Here is a 19,166-nt window from a genome sequence, read left to right on the forward strand (position 1 = left end):
GATGAAAAGTTATCCGAGCTAGCTGGGAACTGGCAGTTCAGCCCAGAGAGGAAGCCCTCACACAGAGTTAAAGGTGGTATCCCTACAAGAGAAAGGAGTCACGGTGGCAGGAGTGTGATTATACACAGAGGGATTGTTCAAATAAGTGAATATATTAAAAATAACGAGCCAGGCTTCTCAGAAAAGGGGGAAAAATACTAGAACGAACTCTGTAGTGCTGGATTTGAAACAGAATTGTTAACATAAACTCATGGATTTCAATAGCCACATGGATGGATTAATGGGTAGATCGATCAACAGCTGGATATCTAAATAAAGTGTAGACGTAAACTCTGTGCCGATGCACGCATACACATCCTATCTTCTTGCTTGTCCACTTAACAGGCCTGAGAGCAGCCACACCCAGAGACACAGGCACACACTAAAAGAACAAGAGGTCCTGGAAGAAATGAGATAGCCCCAGGACTGGGACAGGAAAAGTAAAAGTTTAACCTCGACGTCTTTTGTGGCTCGGAAAGCAGGAGAATATTACCATGATTAGGACACAAGAGGAAGTGGCTCCGCCCATTAGACAAATCTGGGATAATGCTAGTATAAAGACAGGTGAGGGTAACGGGGTCTAACCCATGGATTAAAATAGGAACACACGAGTCTATAATGATATAATAAATAAGAAAATTAATAAATTGAAAGTTAGAAGAGGAACAGAATACATTTATAGCCTCAAGTCAATTGCTTTTAAAAAATATCTACTACCAAAAAAAATAATAATAATAAAGAATGTCACAGTGGAGAAGCCTAGCAGACGAAATCTTAATGACATTATCCAAATGTACTCCATCAGTAACTGGATGAATCAAAATGATACAGAATCTGGTAGATGTACTGAGCAGACTATAGCATCACTTCTGTGATATTTCTGACATAGGTACATACCCTGAATCTACTGGAGGAAAAATTAGACAAACCTAAACTGAGGCAAATGCCACAAAATAACTGACCTGTGAGCTTCACAGGTGGCAAGGTCGTGAAAACTGAAGAAAAACTGAGAAAATATTCTATATTAAAGATAACTAAAGAGACAAAACAAGATTCTTTGCTATAAATAACATTATTGGGACAATTGGCAAAGCTTGAACGCAGTCTGAAGATTGAACGGTAGAAGTGTACAAATGTTAATTTCTTGATTTTGATAGTAGTACTGTGATTATATAGAAAATGTCCTTATGTGGAAAAAGAATTTGGAAGGCAATGGGCCATCAGATTGCAACCTAGCCTGATTTCAGTCAGTTCAGTTCAGTCGCTCAGTGATCTCCGGCTCTTTGCGACCCCATAGACTGCAGCATGCCAGGCTTCCCTGTCCATCGCCAGCTCCTGGAGTTTACTCAAACTGATGTCCATTGAGTCAGTGATGCCATCCAGCCATCTCATCCTCTGTCGTCCTCTTCTCCTCCTGCCTTCAATCTTTCCAGCATCAGGGTCTTTTTAAATGAGTCAGTTCTTCGAATCAGGTGGCCAAAGTACTGGAGCTTCAACTTCAGCATCAGTCCTTCCAGTGAAAATTCAGGAATGTAGGATGGACTGGCTGGATCTCCTTGCAGTCCAAGGGACTCTCAACAGTCTTCTCCAACACCACAGTTCAAAAGCATCAATTCTTTGGCGCTCAGATTTCTTTATGGTCCAACTCTCACATCCATACATGACCGCTGGAAAAACCATAGCTTTCACTAGACAGACCTTTGTTGGCAAAGTGATGTCTCTGCTTTTTAATATGCTGTCTAGGTTGGTCATAGCTTTTTTTTTCCAAGGAACAAGCGTCTTTTAATTTCATGGCTGCAGTCAACATCTGCAGTGATTTTGGAGCCCCCCAAAATAAAGTCTGTCACTGTTTCCACTGTTTCCCCATCTATTTGCCATGAAGCGACGTGACCAGATGCCATGATCTTAGCTTTCTGAATGTTGAGTTTTAAGCCACATTTTTCACTCTCCTCTTTCAATTTCATTAAGAGGCTCTTTAGTTCTTCTTCACTTTCTGCCATATTTAGTTTTTGTAAGAAGTCTCTCTGTATCGTATTGCAACTTTAATGTAAGTTTGAGATTGTATACACACACACACAAAAGAAAGGCATCTCAATAATGTTTCAAATTCTTCAAATACTTTTCATAGTTTAAAATATATTTTTAATATTTAAAGTAGACTTAAGAATAAGGAAAATTACCATGTATAAGGAGAACCATCTTATAGTGATAAAAATGTTAATTTATCAAGCAGATTTGATATTTTTAAAGGCATATGCAACTAATAATAAAACTTTAAAATACATGAAGTAAAACCTGACAAAACTAAAAGGAGAAATAGACAAATTTAGGTTGGGAATTATAGTGGGGAATTGCAACATGTCTCTCTGAATAATTGATAAGACAGTTGTCAAAACATGAACATTTATCAGCCAACCTGATCTAATTGACGTTTACAGAACATTCTACTCAGCAATATATATTTGGTATATCTTCAAATTCACTGATCTTCTATTTGAAACATTTTAGTCTGATATTAAGTCCATTTAGTTACTGCTGGTACCAAGACAAACTTCTGATTTTTTAAAAATTTGATTTCTAATCTGACACTTTACCAAATTCATCTTATTTACAAGATTTTTTTAGTAGATTATTTTACATCTTCTCAGCTTTATAATTTCATGATCTGTAACCAACTTTTATTCCTTCCCTTTTAATACTTACTCAGTTTTTCTTTTATTACAGTATTGACTACATTTCCAGAAAAAATAGTTCCAAATAGTAGAATCAATATGCATTTTTCTCTTGCTTTTGTATGAAATCTATATTGTATTTCATCAATACACAGGATGTTGGCTATTGGTTTTAGAAACATATTCTTTATTGCTAAGTACATTTCCTTTTATTTCTCATTTACAAACATTTTCTAAACACTTAAGAACTTTATCTGAGTGATGGTTACACAGATATACACATATGTAAAAGTTATTGAGCAAAACATTTATAGTTTATATACTTCATTAAATGCATATATCAAAATGTTAAGAATTTTTATAAAGAAAGGACAAATACTCAGAAATAGACACTAAATCTATCAACTGCCTTTTTTATACCCACTGAGTAGATCATATATCCTTTCTTCTACTTTGATCTTAGATCATATGATCCTTTGATCATATATCCTGAGTAGATCATTTTACCCTTTGCCCTCCTGTTGTGACTGCCTATAATATTATGAGTTTACTGGGTGTTAAGAAATCTGCCAAACAATTATTTAGTCTTCTTAGCTGACATGTCAATAGGTATTATTGTCTCTTTCACAGATGAGAAAACTGATATCGAAAGTGTTTAAGTAAGGAAGAGCATAAATTTAAGAGCTGAAGTTTAAATCTAAAGTGACACAGAATTGGGGTTTTAACTCTTCCTGCATTCTGGCATAAATCATCCTTGCATACTTGGCAGAAGCCTTGGTAAATGTCACTGGTCAGAATAGTGTATAACTGAACAGAAACAACCAGCAATTAATTAGAATCAGAGGAAGGAACTCATGTCTATCTGATTAAGCTATTATTCATTTAGGTTACTAGGACCAAGATGATTGTCCAAAGAAAAGGACACCAAACCAAGTAATTAGACTAAGAAGGCAGTCAGGAACCTTTGACTATGTTGCAGTTAGAAACAAATTAAGTTCATGGGAAGGAAGGATTCCAGAATCAGGCCAACTTAAAGAACATTATACTTTAGGTTGACACAAGGTAATGAAGTCCACTCTAATCACTGGTCTTGTACTGGAGAGTACTTGCCATATCAGGTGTTTTCCTTTCCTCAAACTGACCTTAGAAAGGCAGGTTAGACCTTATGTATTTGATGTACTTATTTCCATGCGGGGACTTGATTCAAAATCCCCATACTCCAAGCATGGCTTCCCTGATGACTCAACAGTAAAGAATCTGCCTGCAATGCAGGAGATATGAGTTCAATTCCTGGGTTGCGAATATCCCCTGGAGAAGAAAATGGCAACCCACTCTAGCATTTTTGCCTGGGAAATTTCATGGACAGAGGACCCTGGCAGGCTACAAACCATGGGGCCACAAAAGAGTTGGACACAACCGAGCGACTAAACAATAAGCAATCCAAGTATAACTTTGGACTGAGATAGATCAGATTTCATTAGATCTTTGTTCCTACTGAACAAGTAATTTACACTTTAAAGGTTTCATTTTCCTCCTTTGTAAAGTAGGAAAAATAAAATCACTTCATATGATTATTGTGAAAATCAACATAATATTTGCAAAAATATTTTACAGCGTTCTCAGCACATAGCATATATTCAATTCCATTTATTCCTCTTTTTCCTCTCTCCTCTCTAGCCTCATGCACTCCCCATGCCCCATTTAAGAGGGTGAGAGACCTGGAAATCTGAGAGTTGACCACTTGGTCACTATAGTGTCTCTACCAAACTTCCAGCCCTCTTCCTGAGCACCTGCTTTCTCTACACACACTTTTCCCTACAGCTAAATTAATTAATATATTTGACATTAATTAATATTTTGACATCTATTAGGTTAATTTCTGCTTATATATCCTTAGAAAACTATATACTAGAGGGGGTAGCCATTCCCTCCTCTAGGTGATCTTCCTGATGCAGAGATCAAACCCAGGTCTCCTGCATTGCAGGCAGATTCTTTCACTGTCTGAGCCGCTGGGAAGCCCACATACAGTGTCAAACTATTTCAAATGTTATTTTTTTTTATATAAGCAAATTTGACTGCAATTTTCATAACAAGCAAAAGACGTCACAAAGAGTTAAATGATGCAATTGGAGAAGGAAAGCAGAAAAAAAAAAGATCAAAATGCTTTATCCAATTTAAAAATAAGTCCAAGTTTTCTTTATAGACAGAGTAAGATCAAGTCACTCCTCTATCGAAAATCCCCAGTGACCTCCTACCTTAATCAAGGTAGAATCCAGTATCTTTACTATGGCTTAAAAGCCCCAAATGACTTGGCCTCCAACACTGTTTTGCAACACATATATGCAGGCTTCTGACAACAGGGCAATAGCACTTACTCTTATAACTCCTAAAGGCTGTAACATCTTTTAGATTTCTACCGAGCAGGCCTGCTCATCCACTTTTATTAGGACTTTGCTCAAATATGTCTTGATCAGAGGAGCCTCATCAGCTGACTCTATTTAAAATAGGATATTTAGTTCACTCTTTGCCTACCCTGCTTTATTATTTGCTGTTATAATCATCCTAAGACAAAATATTATATGTAAGTTAGTTTATGTTCTGTTCGCCTCATGACTTTTTTGTTCACTGCTATATGCTCAATACCTGGAACAGTCCTTAGCACACAGTAGGTGCTCTGTCAGTATGTAATTAATCAGTGAATATTGAATTCATAAACATAGAACTGAGAATCTAAGCAGAGTACACTAAGTTCTCGTAAGAAATGTTAATGTTAAAAAATAAGTTTCTTTTGAACAATGTTAAAATCTAAAATAAAATAAAACATAGCTTATACATGAAAAGTAATGACAGAGAAGGACAAGAATTACAAAGTAGCTTAACATAGGGTGATGGCTTTATATCAATATGTATGTATATGTATAGTTGAATTACTTCGCTGTACACTTGAAACTAACACAACATTCTAAATCAACTATACTCCAACATAAAATGAAAAATTAAATTAAAAAAGAAATTAACTTAATCCATCACAAACTTCCTGGATTCTAATTATTTAAAACCTTACAAAGTGCTGCTTTGTGAAGAGAAATACACAAAACAATATGATTAACTCGTATCTGATAAAGGAGGCTCAATATTAATGTTACAAGTTTTATGTTATTGCATTAAATTTGCTTAAAGAAATAATAAAAATAATTTTTAACAACTTAAAGTGGGATTCAAAGGTGTAACATTTTGCACATCCAAAAAAATATTATAGAGCCAATAATGAAGAGATATGCACTAGAATACACATATAATCTAAATAACATGACATAAAAAGATACCACACAGTGGAAACTCAGTGGAATTCAGTGGAAAAGGGACATTTTGAACTCATTCCTTTTAGTATTTGACACATTAAATAAGGAAATGGGGGAAATGAAGAATGATTAATGAACATATCCCAAACTCTTCTTTCCACAAATAGGACAGTATAAATGATCAATAAACCACAAAGAAATCTCAATAGTTTGTACTAGAAATGAAAGTAGGAAGTATAATGAAAGTTGAAAAAAAAAAAAAAGGCCAATACTTATGACATATAACAACTAGGTATTATCTGTGTGCTGCCCTGTAACATCCTAGACAGGATTTTCAGCCTCTTTCATGAGTAGACCACCAAATAAGAATACCCACAAAATGTTTCTTGTGGAGGAACTTCCCAGAGGGCATGGGTGGGTCTGATATTGCACAAGTCTATCCATACCCCTAGCTTTCTCATTGTATCAGCTACTACCATACTTCTCTCAGGTAGCGCTACTGGTAAAGAACCCGCCTACCAATGCAGGAAATACAAAAGACACAGTTTGATCCCTGGGCGGGGGAAGATCCCTGGAGGAGGGCATGGCAACCCACTCCAGTATTCTTGCCTGGAGAATCCCATGGACAGAGGAGCCTGGTGGTCCACAGTCCATAGAGTCGCACAGAGTCAGACACAACTGAAGCAACTTAGCATACAACATACATCTCACTTCTTGGAGTTTCAAATCTTTCCCCTCTGTTAGGCAGAGGAGCTTGTCTCTTCCTCAGGGGACTGGAGGATTTAGGTGCTAATCTAAGCACTTAGTCATAGTTTATTTTTCCCAACCAAGTCGTGTTTCAATTTAAGAGGCAATCTGGTGCCATCTGTTAAACACTTTTTCCACTGTCTTATTACCAACAGAGATTGAGGACATTAAAACAAGCCAAGAAGAATTAAAATAGTTTCCTCCCACTCTGTTGCCTATATGATAATAGATTTGGCCAACCATGTGCTTAGGCCATTTGGACTTCCAGATCTTGGTGCTTCTTGCCCCTTAATTCAACAAAATCAGTGTGGTGTGAAAACATTCTTGGCTAGGGCGGTAGTGAAGATCACAGGCTTTAGAGTTGGGGTTTTGGTTTTGAGACTTAGCTGTATGACCTCATACAAGTTACTAATTTGTCTGAATCTCATTTTCCTTGCCTGGTATAAAGAAGGAATCAATATACAACTTGTACAGATGTTTATGAATTAAATAATAGGCTCATACACCTTTTTTTTTTTTACAATGTCTCCCTTTTTATGCAAAATGGGGCCTGATAGGAATCTATGTGAGAAATGCAGACATGCTGGCCAAAACTGAGACCCACAGGATCAGAGACTGCATTTTACCAAGACCCTTGGGTGATTCTTATGTCCACAGAAGTTTGCAAAGAACTGATCTGGTCAATAACATATGGGAAAAGAGAACAATTTCTTAAGAAAATTACCTGTTGATTTTCTCATATGTTAACATTTTATATGTGTTTTTCTCCCATCCTATTCAATACCTTGTTTTTTTTTTAACTAGGCAAACTTGGGAATTTCAATCCCTTCTTTAAAGACTTTCATTCATATTGAAAATATTAATAATAAATCAAATAGAAGAAAAGCCAGCCTATTCTTTTCATGGCCTTTGTACAGCCCTATAGTTTTTTACCCAGGCAACCTCCAGTTTCGGGAAAATGTACACATTGTCAAAAGCCACGAGACAGGGACAAGGATTAACACTGAAATCTGCAGAAAAAGTAATGTCTGCTCGCAGTTCTGTGACACTTCACCAGGCTTTTCTAGAACACTCTTCTCAAGCTCTAAAAATACAGATTAATACGTTAACTTGTAAATCTGTGAAAACCAAATGATTGTTATACAGAAAAGTTCCTAGTACAATGCCCAGTGTATAATCAGTGCTTAAAAAAATGTTAGTCATTTCCCTTCCTGTTTACACTTACTCTATTGTATTTATCTTTTAATTGTCTATATTCCACATTAGGTTGTGAACATCAGAGGGATGAAATTTATTTTTTTAGATATCTGTGTCATACATATCTTCATACATACCTTTAACATACATACATACATACATATGTCATACATACCTTCAACATAATTTACCTATTACAGATAATACAAAATTTCTATGTTTAGCTCTTTTTAGTACATTTAGATAAACCAGGACCAATGACTGAGTGAAAGATTTATTTATTGAATTATTAGACAAATAATTGTGCAGCAAAATTAGGTGTCAGAAACTAAGACAATGGATACAAAAACAATGATAAGCAAAACCCCCACTTCTAGTTTAAAAAGGGATGATATTTATATCCCTCATATATTATCTCAACAAGAATGCAAAATTAAATTGTGATAAGTGCTGTAAAAGACGCACATGGTACTCTAAGAACATACTGAAAGAAAGTGAAAGTCGACCAGTCGGTCCTACTCTGCAACCCCAGGGACTGAACCCAGGCCTCCCACATTGCAGGCGGATTCTTTGCCAGCTGAGCCACAGGGGAAACATAAGAATGTAGTAGGTGAGATAAAAGTTAGAATAAGAACCGCTCAGCAAGATTGTCTTCTTGGCATATTTTCCATTGGTCTGGTATGTCACTATATTCTACCAATGTCCTTTTCATTTTTTTGGAATTTCTCTTAGCTTAGAAAATGTCCTGAGGCATTGCTTCCCGAAGACCATTGTTCAAATGAACCTTTTGTAAGATGTTTAGGTGTAGAGAGATGAATAGGGCCGCCAGTGTCTTCTTCAGCCCTCTTAACAAATTGGTATTGATTATCCTGTCAGAATAGTTCACATACTGCCACTCCGGGAAGACAAGTGAGTCATAGAACAGCTGCTTTCAGCGACATTCGTGACATAATGGAGGTAGATGGGGGACACTCCGAGCTCACCCAGCTAAGGAGACAGGGTGAGCCCAGTGAGGCCATCAAACTTTCCATAAGAGGACACAGGTTTCATCCCATTGTGGCGTGATGATGTCAAAGGAAAACACTTATCGTACATTTTTTTTTCTACTGGAATTTTACTTAAATTATCTCCAGATGATAACCATGGCCCCCTGCATCGGGAATCCCCCTGTATGCCAACACTAAATTCGCGATTCTGTTTGCGGTCTACCAACGAGGAAGAGGGGTGAGTGGCACTCAGTGAGTCAAGCAATGAATTCACAGGACGCTCGGGCTGAGTAGTAACGGGCTGAGGGGTGAAGCCAGGCCTTCTCGCGCTCCCCTAATTGATGCCCTACCTGTTCCTGTAGTAGTACTGCTGGGCTAAACTCTTCGACCGGGCTTGCAGCCTGGCTAACGTGGCCATAGCCTCGGCTCGCCCGCTGCCCCTCCGGCGTGACTCTCGGTCTCCTAGGCAACAGGGCTAAACCATTCCACCGACCCCGGGGATTCAACTTTCGTTGACTTCACATTTCCCCCCAAACACACACTCTTTCAGCTTCCGGAACAGCAGAAAGAAAAACTAAGAAACTTTTCTTATTAAAGATTTCAAATTATTGACCCCTCTCCCTTCTATGAGCAATAAAGAGGAGATTTTCAGAGAAAGAAGCTGTGGAGGGGGGGAGGAGAACTAATGGTTGCTCCCAGCTTCCGGTTTCCGCTTGCTGTCGGCTTCCGGAAGCTCAGCTCAAAATGCTGAACTGCTACTGGGAAGTCGCTGGTGGTGCGGTAGTTGGAGTCTGTTCTCGGGCCTGAGCCTCGAGGCCAGGCTCTTGGGTGTCGTTAATGTTCGGGGCCGCCGGGCGCCAACCGATCGGAGCTCCAGCCGCCGGGAACAGCTGGTGAGGCTGGCCGCCCTGGGGATGGGAGATCCGGAAAGGGTGTGATGGCCGGGGGCCGCTGGACCTGGAATGGAAGGGGGAGGGAGTTGTGATGGATGATCTGAAGACCTTTAGGCCTTGCTCTCTTTTCGTTCCTGGGATGGACGCAGTTTAAGGAAGGCGTGGAAGTGTGTGCTAAAGATTTGCGAAGGAATACAGTCAATGCTTGCTGATTGCTTGTCTACTACACCACAATAATGTAGAAGGAAAGCTTTCTGTACGCCCGGAGCAATTAATTTCTTCGTTGACTGTTGACAAGACGAGGATTACAGAAGAATCTATCTTACTATAGGCATTGTTTCCTCATTTTCCTTTTTAAATTTGCAAGATTGTACCAGGTGTTTTCGAAGATCAATTCCCAGAAATCTAGACTTCTGGAAGTTTAGAAGTGGAGGAGACTTTGCCTTCTTACCCCCTTTTTTTGGAGTAGGCGTAACCTACCAGTTTCTGTCCCTTGAACGTTCCATTCTAGTTCAAATGAGATGTGCATGGGATGTCCCCTGAGAACTTACAATGTCAGGGTTAAATTTAGGATTTGACTGCAGTGTTGTACCGCTAAACCACTTTAGAATAATAAACTGCTTTGACTTGGCAAAGTTCTTTCACAAATTACTACGTTTTATCTTTATGAGGGCCCTATGATAGGAGATTATCAGGAGATAGGATAGGAGATTAACAGAATATTTAAGGGACTTGTTCAGTGTTGCCATGCAGCCTTTAGCCCTAGAGCTGGAAGCTGGGTTTTGGATTTCTACTTGAAAACTATTTCTACTCCTGTTTTTCTCACAAGACATTTTCCTCCAAGTATACCCAAGACGAGCAGTGAAACAAACAAAATTTCCACTGACATTCTCAAACATAAAGTTGAACAACAGGTGAAATGCAGCTGAAATGTGTCAGTCCATTCCTAGATTCCACATTAAATGAGAATCTGAGGGATTCTAGTAGTCAGTGATCTCCAAGAATTTCTTTTGCATCACCTATCATTGAATAAAGAATGTCTTGCTTGGAATGTTTTGAATGAGATCAGATCATTCTGTAGTTCTTTTTATGATGAACAGACTTGGTTACACTCTTTTGAAAATTTTTTTTTAGTTGAAATATAGTTAATTTACAATATTGTATTAGTTTTAGGTGTTCAGCACTGTGATTCAATATTTTTACAGATTGTACTCCATTAAACATTATTACAAAATAATGGAGATGGGGCAAATTAGGGGTATGAGGTTGAAATACAAGCTACTATGTACACAATAGATAAGCAACAAGGATACAAGGTATAGCACAGGATTATAGTCATTATCTTGGTTATGCTCCTTTTAAATACATTTTCCTGTGAGAAAAATAAGGAGCACGTTTTTTAAATGAGCATTTTATTTTAATGGTAATTAGCATAAAATAAAACACATAGTTCTTAAGTGTTTAGTATTTTTAGTTTTGGCAGTTGTATATGCTGTGTAACCACAACACAAAGCAAGATATAGGACATTTCCATCATCCCAAGCACGCGTCCCTCTCCAGATTACCTTTCTTAATGTTTCAGCATCTTTTTAAGAGGGGGAGACAAAATGTGCCCTGTAGATTGGTCTGCTCTTGCTGTAGTGATACCGATTTGTAGGATAGATGACAATTTAGTGGAAAAATATGATTTTTTAAACTCCTCTTCCTTCTTCTATCCAAATCATGGTTAGGTACCTCTTTATAAGGGAAGATCCTTTGGAGTAGGAAATGACAACCCACTCCAGTATTTTTGCCTGGAAAATTCCATGGACAGAGGAGCCTGGGGGGCTGTAGTCCCAAGGGGTCACCAAGAGTCAGACATGACTGAACACACACACACACCCTTTTTGTAATATAGAGAACCTTCTTTCAGTTCTCTAATTTACTTGAGATGGAATACATCCTTTCTTATGGCATTGGAGTATAACATAGTGCCTAGCATGTTATTGGTGTTTTTGAATAAAATTCTTAAATTATGCCTGACTTGACAGAATGAGTGTTCCAGAAATTTAGATCCTGTATTTTCTAGTTTATCTGTGTGACCATCTTGTTATTCAGACTTTCTTAATGGAATTTTCTTTTTCCTTCATTCATCAGACATTGCCTGTACTATACATGTGTGTTTTATCCCAATGAGGAAATCTCAGTGCCAGTCAGGATGCTACTTAGTTGGTGTAGTTAATTGGTGTCAGCTTTTGTGTATACATGTCATCTCATGTATTGGGTTGCCAAGAAGTTTGTTCGGGGGTTTTTTTCTACAGTGTTAGGAAAATCCTGGACAAACTTTTTGGTCAACCCAAAAACCTTTTGAAATAGGTACTGTTATTCTTTGCATTTTAGAGATGGCAAGACAGGAGCAGAGGTTGTTTAAATATTAATAACTTACCCAAGCATCCTATTTGTAGTACTATTCTAGTATATCTGGGCTTCCCTTGTGGCTCAGCTGGTAAAGAATCCACCTACAGTGCAGGAGACCTGAGTTCAATCCCTGGGTTAGGAAGATTCCCCTGGAGAAGGGACACTTCTAGTATATCTAAAAAAAAAATTTCTTAGTTATCCCAGTGTACTGCCTGTGTGTCTGAATGAGATACCTTATCACACGGAATATATAAACTGGAAAGTATATGCACAGATTTGTTAACTAGGCCTGATGTAGTTAACTCCCACCTTGACTTCAACCTTTTCTCCAGTGTCTAGGTTAGTTTTTCAATTTTCAGGCACCACGTGGGTAAGTGTAGAGGATTTCTCTCTTTCTTAATCTTTTGTTAAAAAGTAGAACTGATATTTTATAAGTTAAAAGCCTAAGGGAGAAAAGCTTTATACAGTTAAAAAAAATCCCATGATTATTGTGTGTGTCAGGATATATGTTTTTTGTACAAGTTATTCTTGTAAGTCTTGATAGTTCATATTTTTATAAAATCTTTATAGCTGAAAGTGTCTGTCTGCCCTTCCTGCCACCTCATACACATTTTTGAAAGTAGGGTCGAAGAGTGAAAAAGTCAGAAAGAGAAAGACAGATGTTGTGTATTAATGCACACATATGGAATCTAGAAAGATGGTACTGATGGACGTATTTGCAGGGCAGCAGTGGAGACGCAGACATAGAGAACAGACTTGAGGACACAGTGGGGGAAGGAGAAGGTGGGATGAACTGAGAGAATAGCATGGAAACATATACATCACCGTATATAAAACAGATAGCTGGGGGGAGCTGCTATGTGACCCTGGGAGCTCTCACCCCAGTGCTCCGTGACAGCCTAGAGGGGTGGGATGGAAAGGGAGGTGAGAGGGCTTAGGAGGGAGGAGACATATGTATACCTGTTGCTGATTCATGTTGTTTTATGGCCGAAATCACAATATTGTAAAGCAATTATCCTCCAATAAAAAAAAAAAAGAACGTAAGGTCTAAAAAGTATCTCTTGGTACTTAAAACGTTAACCTGCCTTTTCAAAATTGATTTATTTAATGAACAAATCACATTTAGAATTTTACATGCAGTTACTACTTTTTACTTTATTAGTCATTTTTATTTAAAGTCAACTTTTGAGCTTTTGGGAAAGATTTTAAAGCTTGAACTCAACAAATTTTTCAAGTTAATTATTGATAATGTAATTATCAAATCATTATTGATGTATGAAGCTACAGTATCTGTTAGTTTCACTTTATGTGTCTGCTTTAAAAATAGCCATGACAAATAAACTATATTGATTCTGGACCTTTTCTGCTATAATTTCATTTCTATTTGGTATTTTGATTTCTTCAGGTCTGTAAAACTGCGTAGTGAAAACTTTAGGTCTGGAAAACTACTTTTCAATAACTGCTATTTTTTTAATCTGACCGTTTTTTTTTTTATGGTCAGTTTCATACTCTTAGGTTTGTCTCAGTCAGTTTTCCATTTCAATTAGAAATCTGAATTGTCCAAATTTTCAGCGAAGTCATATTTTTCCTTTGTTATTTGTTCGTTCATTTAGTCCTTGATTGATTTGTTCACCTAGCTGTTTAGTCGCTTAGTCTTGTGTGACTGTTTGTGACCCCGTGGACTGTAGTCTGCCAGACCCCTCTGTCCTTGTGATTTCCTAGGCAAGAATTATGGAGTGGGTTGTCATTTCCTCCTCCAGGGAGGGGATCTTCCCAACCCAGGGATCAAACCCAGGTCTCCTGCATAGGCAGGCGGATTCTTTACCTAGACTTTTTTTTAAAACATCTGTCAAGCATTATTTTAGGTACTTGTAATTAATATTCAGTGGTCTTCATTCTCATTCCTATTCTAAGAATTCAGAATATGTTATAAACTCAAAAGTATTGAGTAGTCACCATGTATAACCAATGCATGATACTCATTTCCCAAATATTAGAAGGTTGCCTAGATGTGTTTATTATATGCTATGAATATTATTATATTATGAAATGTTTTTTAGACTTTATTTTTGTTTTAGACTTTGACTTTCTTTCACTTAGGCAGTTTTTCATTCAGTGGTTTACATCTCAAAAGTGAATACAGTGTAAGGAAAAACGTTTGAATAACTCCTGAAGTCATTAAATGAAGAAAAAGAATCAAAAGAATGATCTTCAAATTTTAATCACTGTTTGGAAAGTTGAGTTAGAAAATCACTGTGTGAAAATAGAATTTGATTTTTTTTTTCTGAAGCCTTCCATGTATGATCGGTTTTTTGTCTTACTGGCAGTAGGGTAAGGAGGAAGGCAAGGTTTCTGAGGGTTCCCCTGTGACAGAAATGACCAAGTAGCAGCTGCCAGCAGTACCTCCAGTTGAGAGCAAGTCAGTAGAACTTTGCTCCCATCATGGGAAATGAGTTTTTCTGTTTGATAGCAAATCTTATGACTCTTTACTTGGAAGGATGATATCCTTTCTTTACTTTTTTTTTTCTCTTGTATCTATATTATTATGATAGGAATAGGTCAAACACACAGCATTACTTTTTTTTTTTACTAAGAGGGTTTTTTTTTTTTTAAACCAAAAGTCTTTAAGGAAGTGCATGGATTTCTTGAAATTCCATGCAAGATTTTTTCAAGTGTCTTTTATCTTCCCTCTCTCCATTATTCAGAGAGGTTCAAGAACTCAGAAAGGTTGATGGTCTTAGCTTTTATTGTGATATACTCAGTGTTCATAGTATAGTTTGTACCTTAAAAGAACAACAATTTGATATTTCAGTAACAATTTCCTCTTGTGTGTAAAGGTTGTTAAAAGATGAAATAACTGCTGTCACACTTAAGTACTCATTCCTATCCTCCAAGAATCCCTACGAGGTACTCATTAAATGATGAATAGAGTATAATTTAGCTTCCAAATTCTTGCTTTGACTCTTAAAACTCATGTTCTTTACAGTTTTCTCCCAGCCTTTTTCTCCCTCCAGAGAATTTTATTCCATGTTTATTGCCTAGTGTCAGTATAACATTATAATTAATCATTTGCCTGTTTCAGACTAAGGTAGATTCCTCCCACCCCCATGCTACTTTTTTAAAAGAGAGAAAAGGTTACTTATGGTTGATGGTTTTATACAGATAGGTCATGGAGAAAGAAATGGCAACCCACTGAAATATTCTTGCATGGAAAATCCCATGGACAGAGGAGCCTATTGGGCTACAATCCATGGGGTCGCAAGCGTCGGACACAATTTAGTAACTAAACCACCACCACATACAGGTCAAGGAATTTCTAGGTTAGCCCAAGCATTACCATTTAATGTTAGAATTATTCATAATTTCTTGTCCTAAAATACATAAATAGAGAAAATTGAAGATATATCTCTTAATAGGTTACTAGACTGAGATTAAGACTTATTTTAACAAATAATATTACTTTTAAGGAAGGAAATCTATAAATCCCTATGAGCAGCAGAAATCTTAGTCAAACTTTAGATAATTCTTAGGAATCATATTTTGTTAAATCAGTCATAAAATTTAGCCCTTGATGTATGGACTTCCCAGGTGCCTCAGTAGTAAAGAATCTGCCGAGCAGTAGACACAAATTCAATCCCTGGCTTGGGAAGATTCCCTGGAGAAAGGTATGGCTACCCACTCCAATCCAGTATTCTAGCCTGGAAAATCCAATGGACAGAGAAGCCTGGGGGGATATAGTCCATGGGGTTGCAAAGAGCTGGACACGACTGAGCAACTAACACATTCACTTGTGATTTTTTTTTTTTCATGCTATATTTTCCTCTTCTGGGAATAGTAGTTATTGCTTAATACAGGCTTCAAAAAAGTAGTATTTTGCCACTGACAAAATAGTTAGTTGTTGGTTATTGAGGGGCATTTGTTTTCTGGGCTTTCATGGTCTTCAGCTCCTGCTATGCTTTCCTCTACATTGTTGATGTCCTTTAAGGCCCTTGATTCTTTTGTCAACTTGTCAGTTCTTCAAGGACATAGGAGAGGTAATTTAGAACTAAGGCAGCTTCCTCACTTTTCTACCTGGAACCAAAAACATTCATAAAAACCCTTAAACTCAGTTGCAGGGTTTTCTACATCATCTGATCTTTCTCACTCCAGATCGGTGGTCCCCAAACTTCATGGCACCAGAGACTGGTTTTGTGGAAGACCACTCTTCCATGGACTTGGGGAGGGAGGACTAGGGGGAATTGTTCTGGAATGATTCAAGCACTTTACATTTATTATGTATGTTATTTCTAATTCAGTGCAGCCACTGATCTCACCTGAGGTACCAGTCCATGCCCAGAGGTTGAGGATCTTTGCTCTAGAACATACATTTTTTAAGGAAGGCCTTTTTCTGAATGAATTAGAACTTGGTGTTAAAGAAAAGCAGCAAGAGCTATTGACTCCTTTAGTGGATGTTTAATGTTGCCTGGAGGCGAACAAACAAATAAACAAACTTGACCTTTGCCCAAATATTCTTGTGTAAAACGGGCATATCAGATTCTGGATTGATTATATGTTTTAGATTGCTCAGCATAATCTAATATGACCTGAAAAAACAAAATGCTTATCAAGTCATTTCCTCTGAAAAAGTCTAACTTTATATAAATAATGGGGCGGTAATTTTATTCTGTTCATTTGAATCAGCTTAAGAAAATGATTAGTGAGCTGTTCTCTTAGGCTTTATACTCAATGCAAACTAAGCCCAAAAGATTTCAATTTCAGTGGGTCCCAAATGAAAAGGAATTGTTTTATAAATATGCATATAAAATTTTCAAGTTAGCTTAGTGGTGATTCATTGGATTTTACTATAATTCAACCTTTAAAACTGGTTGCTTAATAAAGAGATTTTTGTACTGGAGAGTAACAAATTTCCAGTGTTCACCTCCATTAGGAAAGGACTTATTTAAAAAAAATATCTTTAGGATAGCATGTTTCAGGGCAGTGGTCTTTAATAACTGCCAAGAGAAGGGGAATGAAGGAGCTCCTGATCATGTGACGGTCTCTTATAATGACTTTATTTCTGTGTAGCTTGTTGATGCCAGTTTTACCTGAGAGATATGAGTGAAGCCACTTGACAAATTGTAATAGTACTGGCTCATTTACAGAATTTTGGTTGAGATTGACTTGCAAGACTGGTGAGCTGAAACTAAAGGGGAAAAGGTGATTTGAACTTGTAATTCAGTTCAGCCACTCAGTTGTGTCCGTCTCTTTGCAACCCCATGGACCGCAGCACGCCAGGCCTCCCTGTCCATCTCCAACTCTCAGAGTCCACCCAAACTCATGTCCATTGTGTTGGTGATGCCATCCAACCATCTCATCCTCTGTCGTCCCCTTCTCCTCCTGCCCTCAATCTTTCCCAGCATCAGGGTCTTTTCAAATGAGTCAGCTCTCCGCATCAGGTGGCCAAAGTATTGGAGTTTCAGCTTCAACATCAGTCCCTCCAATGAACACCCAGGACTGATCTCCTTTAGGATGGACTGGTTGGATCTCCTTGCAGTCTAAGACTCTCAAGAGTCTTCTCCAACACCACAGTTCAAAAGCATCAATTCTTCAGCACTCAGCTTTCTTTATAGCCCAACTCTAACATCCATACACGACTACCGGAAAAACCATAACCTTGACTAGGTGGACCTTTTTTGGCAAAGTAATGTCTCTGCTTTTTAATATGCTATCTAGATTGGTCATAACTTTCCTTCCAAGGAGCAAGCGTGTTTAATTTCATGGCTTAATTCCATGTTTTAATTTCATGGCTGCAGTCACCATCCTCAGTGATTTTGGAGCCCAGAAAAATAAAAGTCAGCCACTGTTTCCCCATCTATTTCCCATGAAGTGATGGGCCCAGATGCCATGATCTTAGTTTTCTGAATGTTGAACTTTAAGCCAACTTTTTCACTCTCCTTTTTTACTTTCATCAAGAGGCTCTTTAGTTCTTCACTTTCTGCCATAAGGGTGGGCCATCTGCTTATCTGAGGTTATTGATATTTCTCCCGGCAATCTTGATTCCAGCTTGTGCTTCTTCCAGCCCAGCATTTCTCATGATGTACTCTACATATAAGTTAAATAAGCAGGGTGACAATATACAACCTTGACATACTCCTTTTCCTATTTGGAACCAGTCTGTTGTTTCATGTCCAGTTCTAACTGTTGCTTCCTGACCTGCATACAGGTTTCTCAAGAGGCAGGTCAGCTGGTCTGGTATGCCCATCTCTTGAAGAATTTTCCAGTTGATTGTGATCCACAGTCAAAGGCTTTGGCATTGTCAATAAAGCAGAAATAGATGTTTTTCTGGAACTCTCTTGCTTTTGCAAGGATCCAGCGGATGTTGGCGATTTGATCTCTGGTTCTTCTGCCTTTTTGTCACTTAAATTTGTTTTTTCCATATATTTGTAATTTTTTTTTTTCCTGAAAAGCTTTTTAAAGTAGTTTTCAGTTGATTGGTATTTGAACCACATGATAGAATACGTTAGATTCTTCTCGTTAAAGTATTTTTTTGTTTCTCCTGAGAAAATCAATATAAGATTAGATAAGACTAGCACAATTTTAATAATATTTTAAAGAAAGTTTGCTTTCATTTTTAGTAATACTGTTGGTTATATTTTGTTAAATTATGTCAAAGCAGTACTAATGAGTTAATTTAAATGAAATTAGTTGAGTAGTATCAAGATTTCAGTGGATTAAATCTCATGTGCTAATCTTTTTCTAATGTTAGGACCATCACATTTTCTCTGCTGAAGTAAAGCACTAAATGGTCACTTTCAAAATAACCTGCATTTTTAGTTGGAGGTTATATTCATGTGTTGAGTTAATGAAATTCATGTAACTATTTAGAGCCAGTCTTTCACCTATGGTAAGGAAACAATTTCTTTAAAAAGTGAATTCCTCCAGAATCAGGTGACA

At 37.5% G+C, this 19,166-nt stretch overlaps 2 protein-coding genes across 7 annotated transcripts in view; one reads left to right on the forward strand and one right to left on the reverse strand.

Moving 5' to 3' along the window:
* The window catches only part of SPATA17 (spermatogenesis associated 17), a 217,263-nt gene extending 207,840 nt beyond the window's left edge, over window positions 1-9,423 (reverse strand). The window contains exon 1 of one of the 2 annotated variants that reach the window (XM_070474511.1): window positions 9,294-9,423. In XM_070474511.1, coding sequence (XP_070330612.1) covers window positions 9,294-9,361 — 68 coding nt within the window. In that variant the 5' untranslated portion in view covers window positions 9,362-9,423. The remainder of the gene's footprint in view (window positions 1-9,293) is intronic. The other variant, XM_070474510.1, reaches the window with a different exon arrangement.
* GPATCH2 (G-patch domain containing 2) overlaps window positions 8,950-19,166 on the forward strand; it is a 189,890-nt gene continuing 179,673 nt past the window's right edge. For 4 of the 5 annotated variants that reach the window (XM_070474506.1, XM_070474508.1, XM_070474509.1 and 1 more), the window contains exon 1: window positions 9,668-9,836. In XM_070474506.1, the coding sequence (XP_070330607.1) occupies window positions 9,781-9,836 (56 nt within the window). In that variant the 5' untranslated portion in view covers window positions 9,668-9,780. Of the gene's footprint in view, window positions 9,182-9,667; window positions 9,837-19,166 lie in introns of those variants that run through there. The other variant, XM_070474507.1, reaches the window with a different exon arrangement.

This window comes from Odocoileus virginianus, chromosome 11, assembly GCF_023699985.2.
Source record: "Odocoileus virginianus isolate 20LAN1187 ecotype Illinois chromosome 11, Ovbor_1.2, whole genome shotgun sequence".
NCBI lineage: Eukaryota > Metazoa > Chordata > Mammalia > Artiodactyla > Cervidae > Odocoileus > Odocoileus virginianus.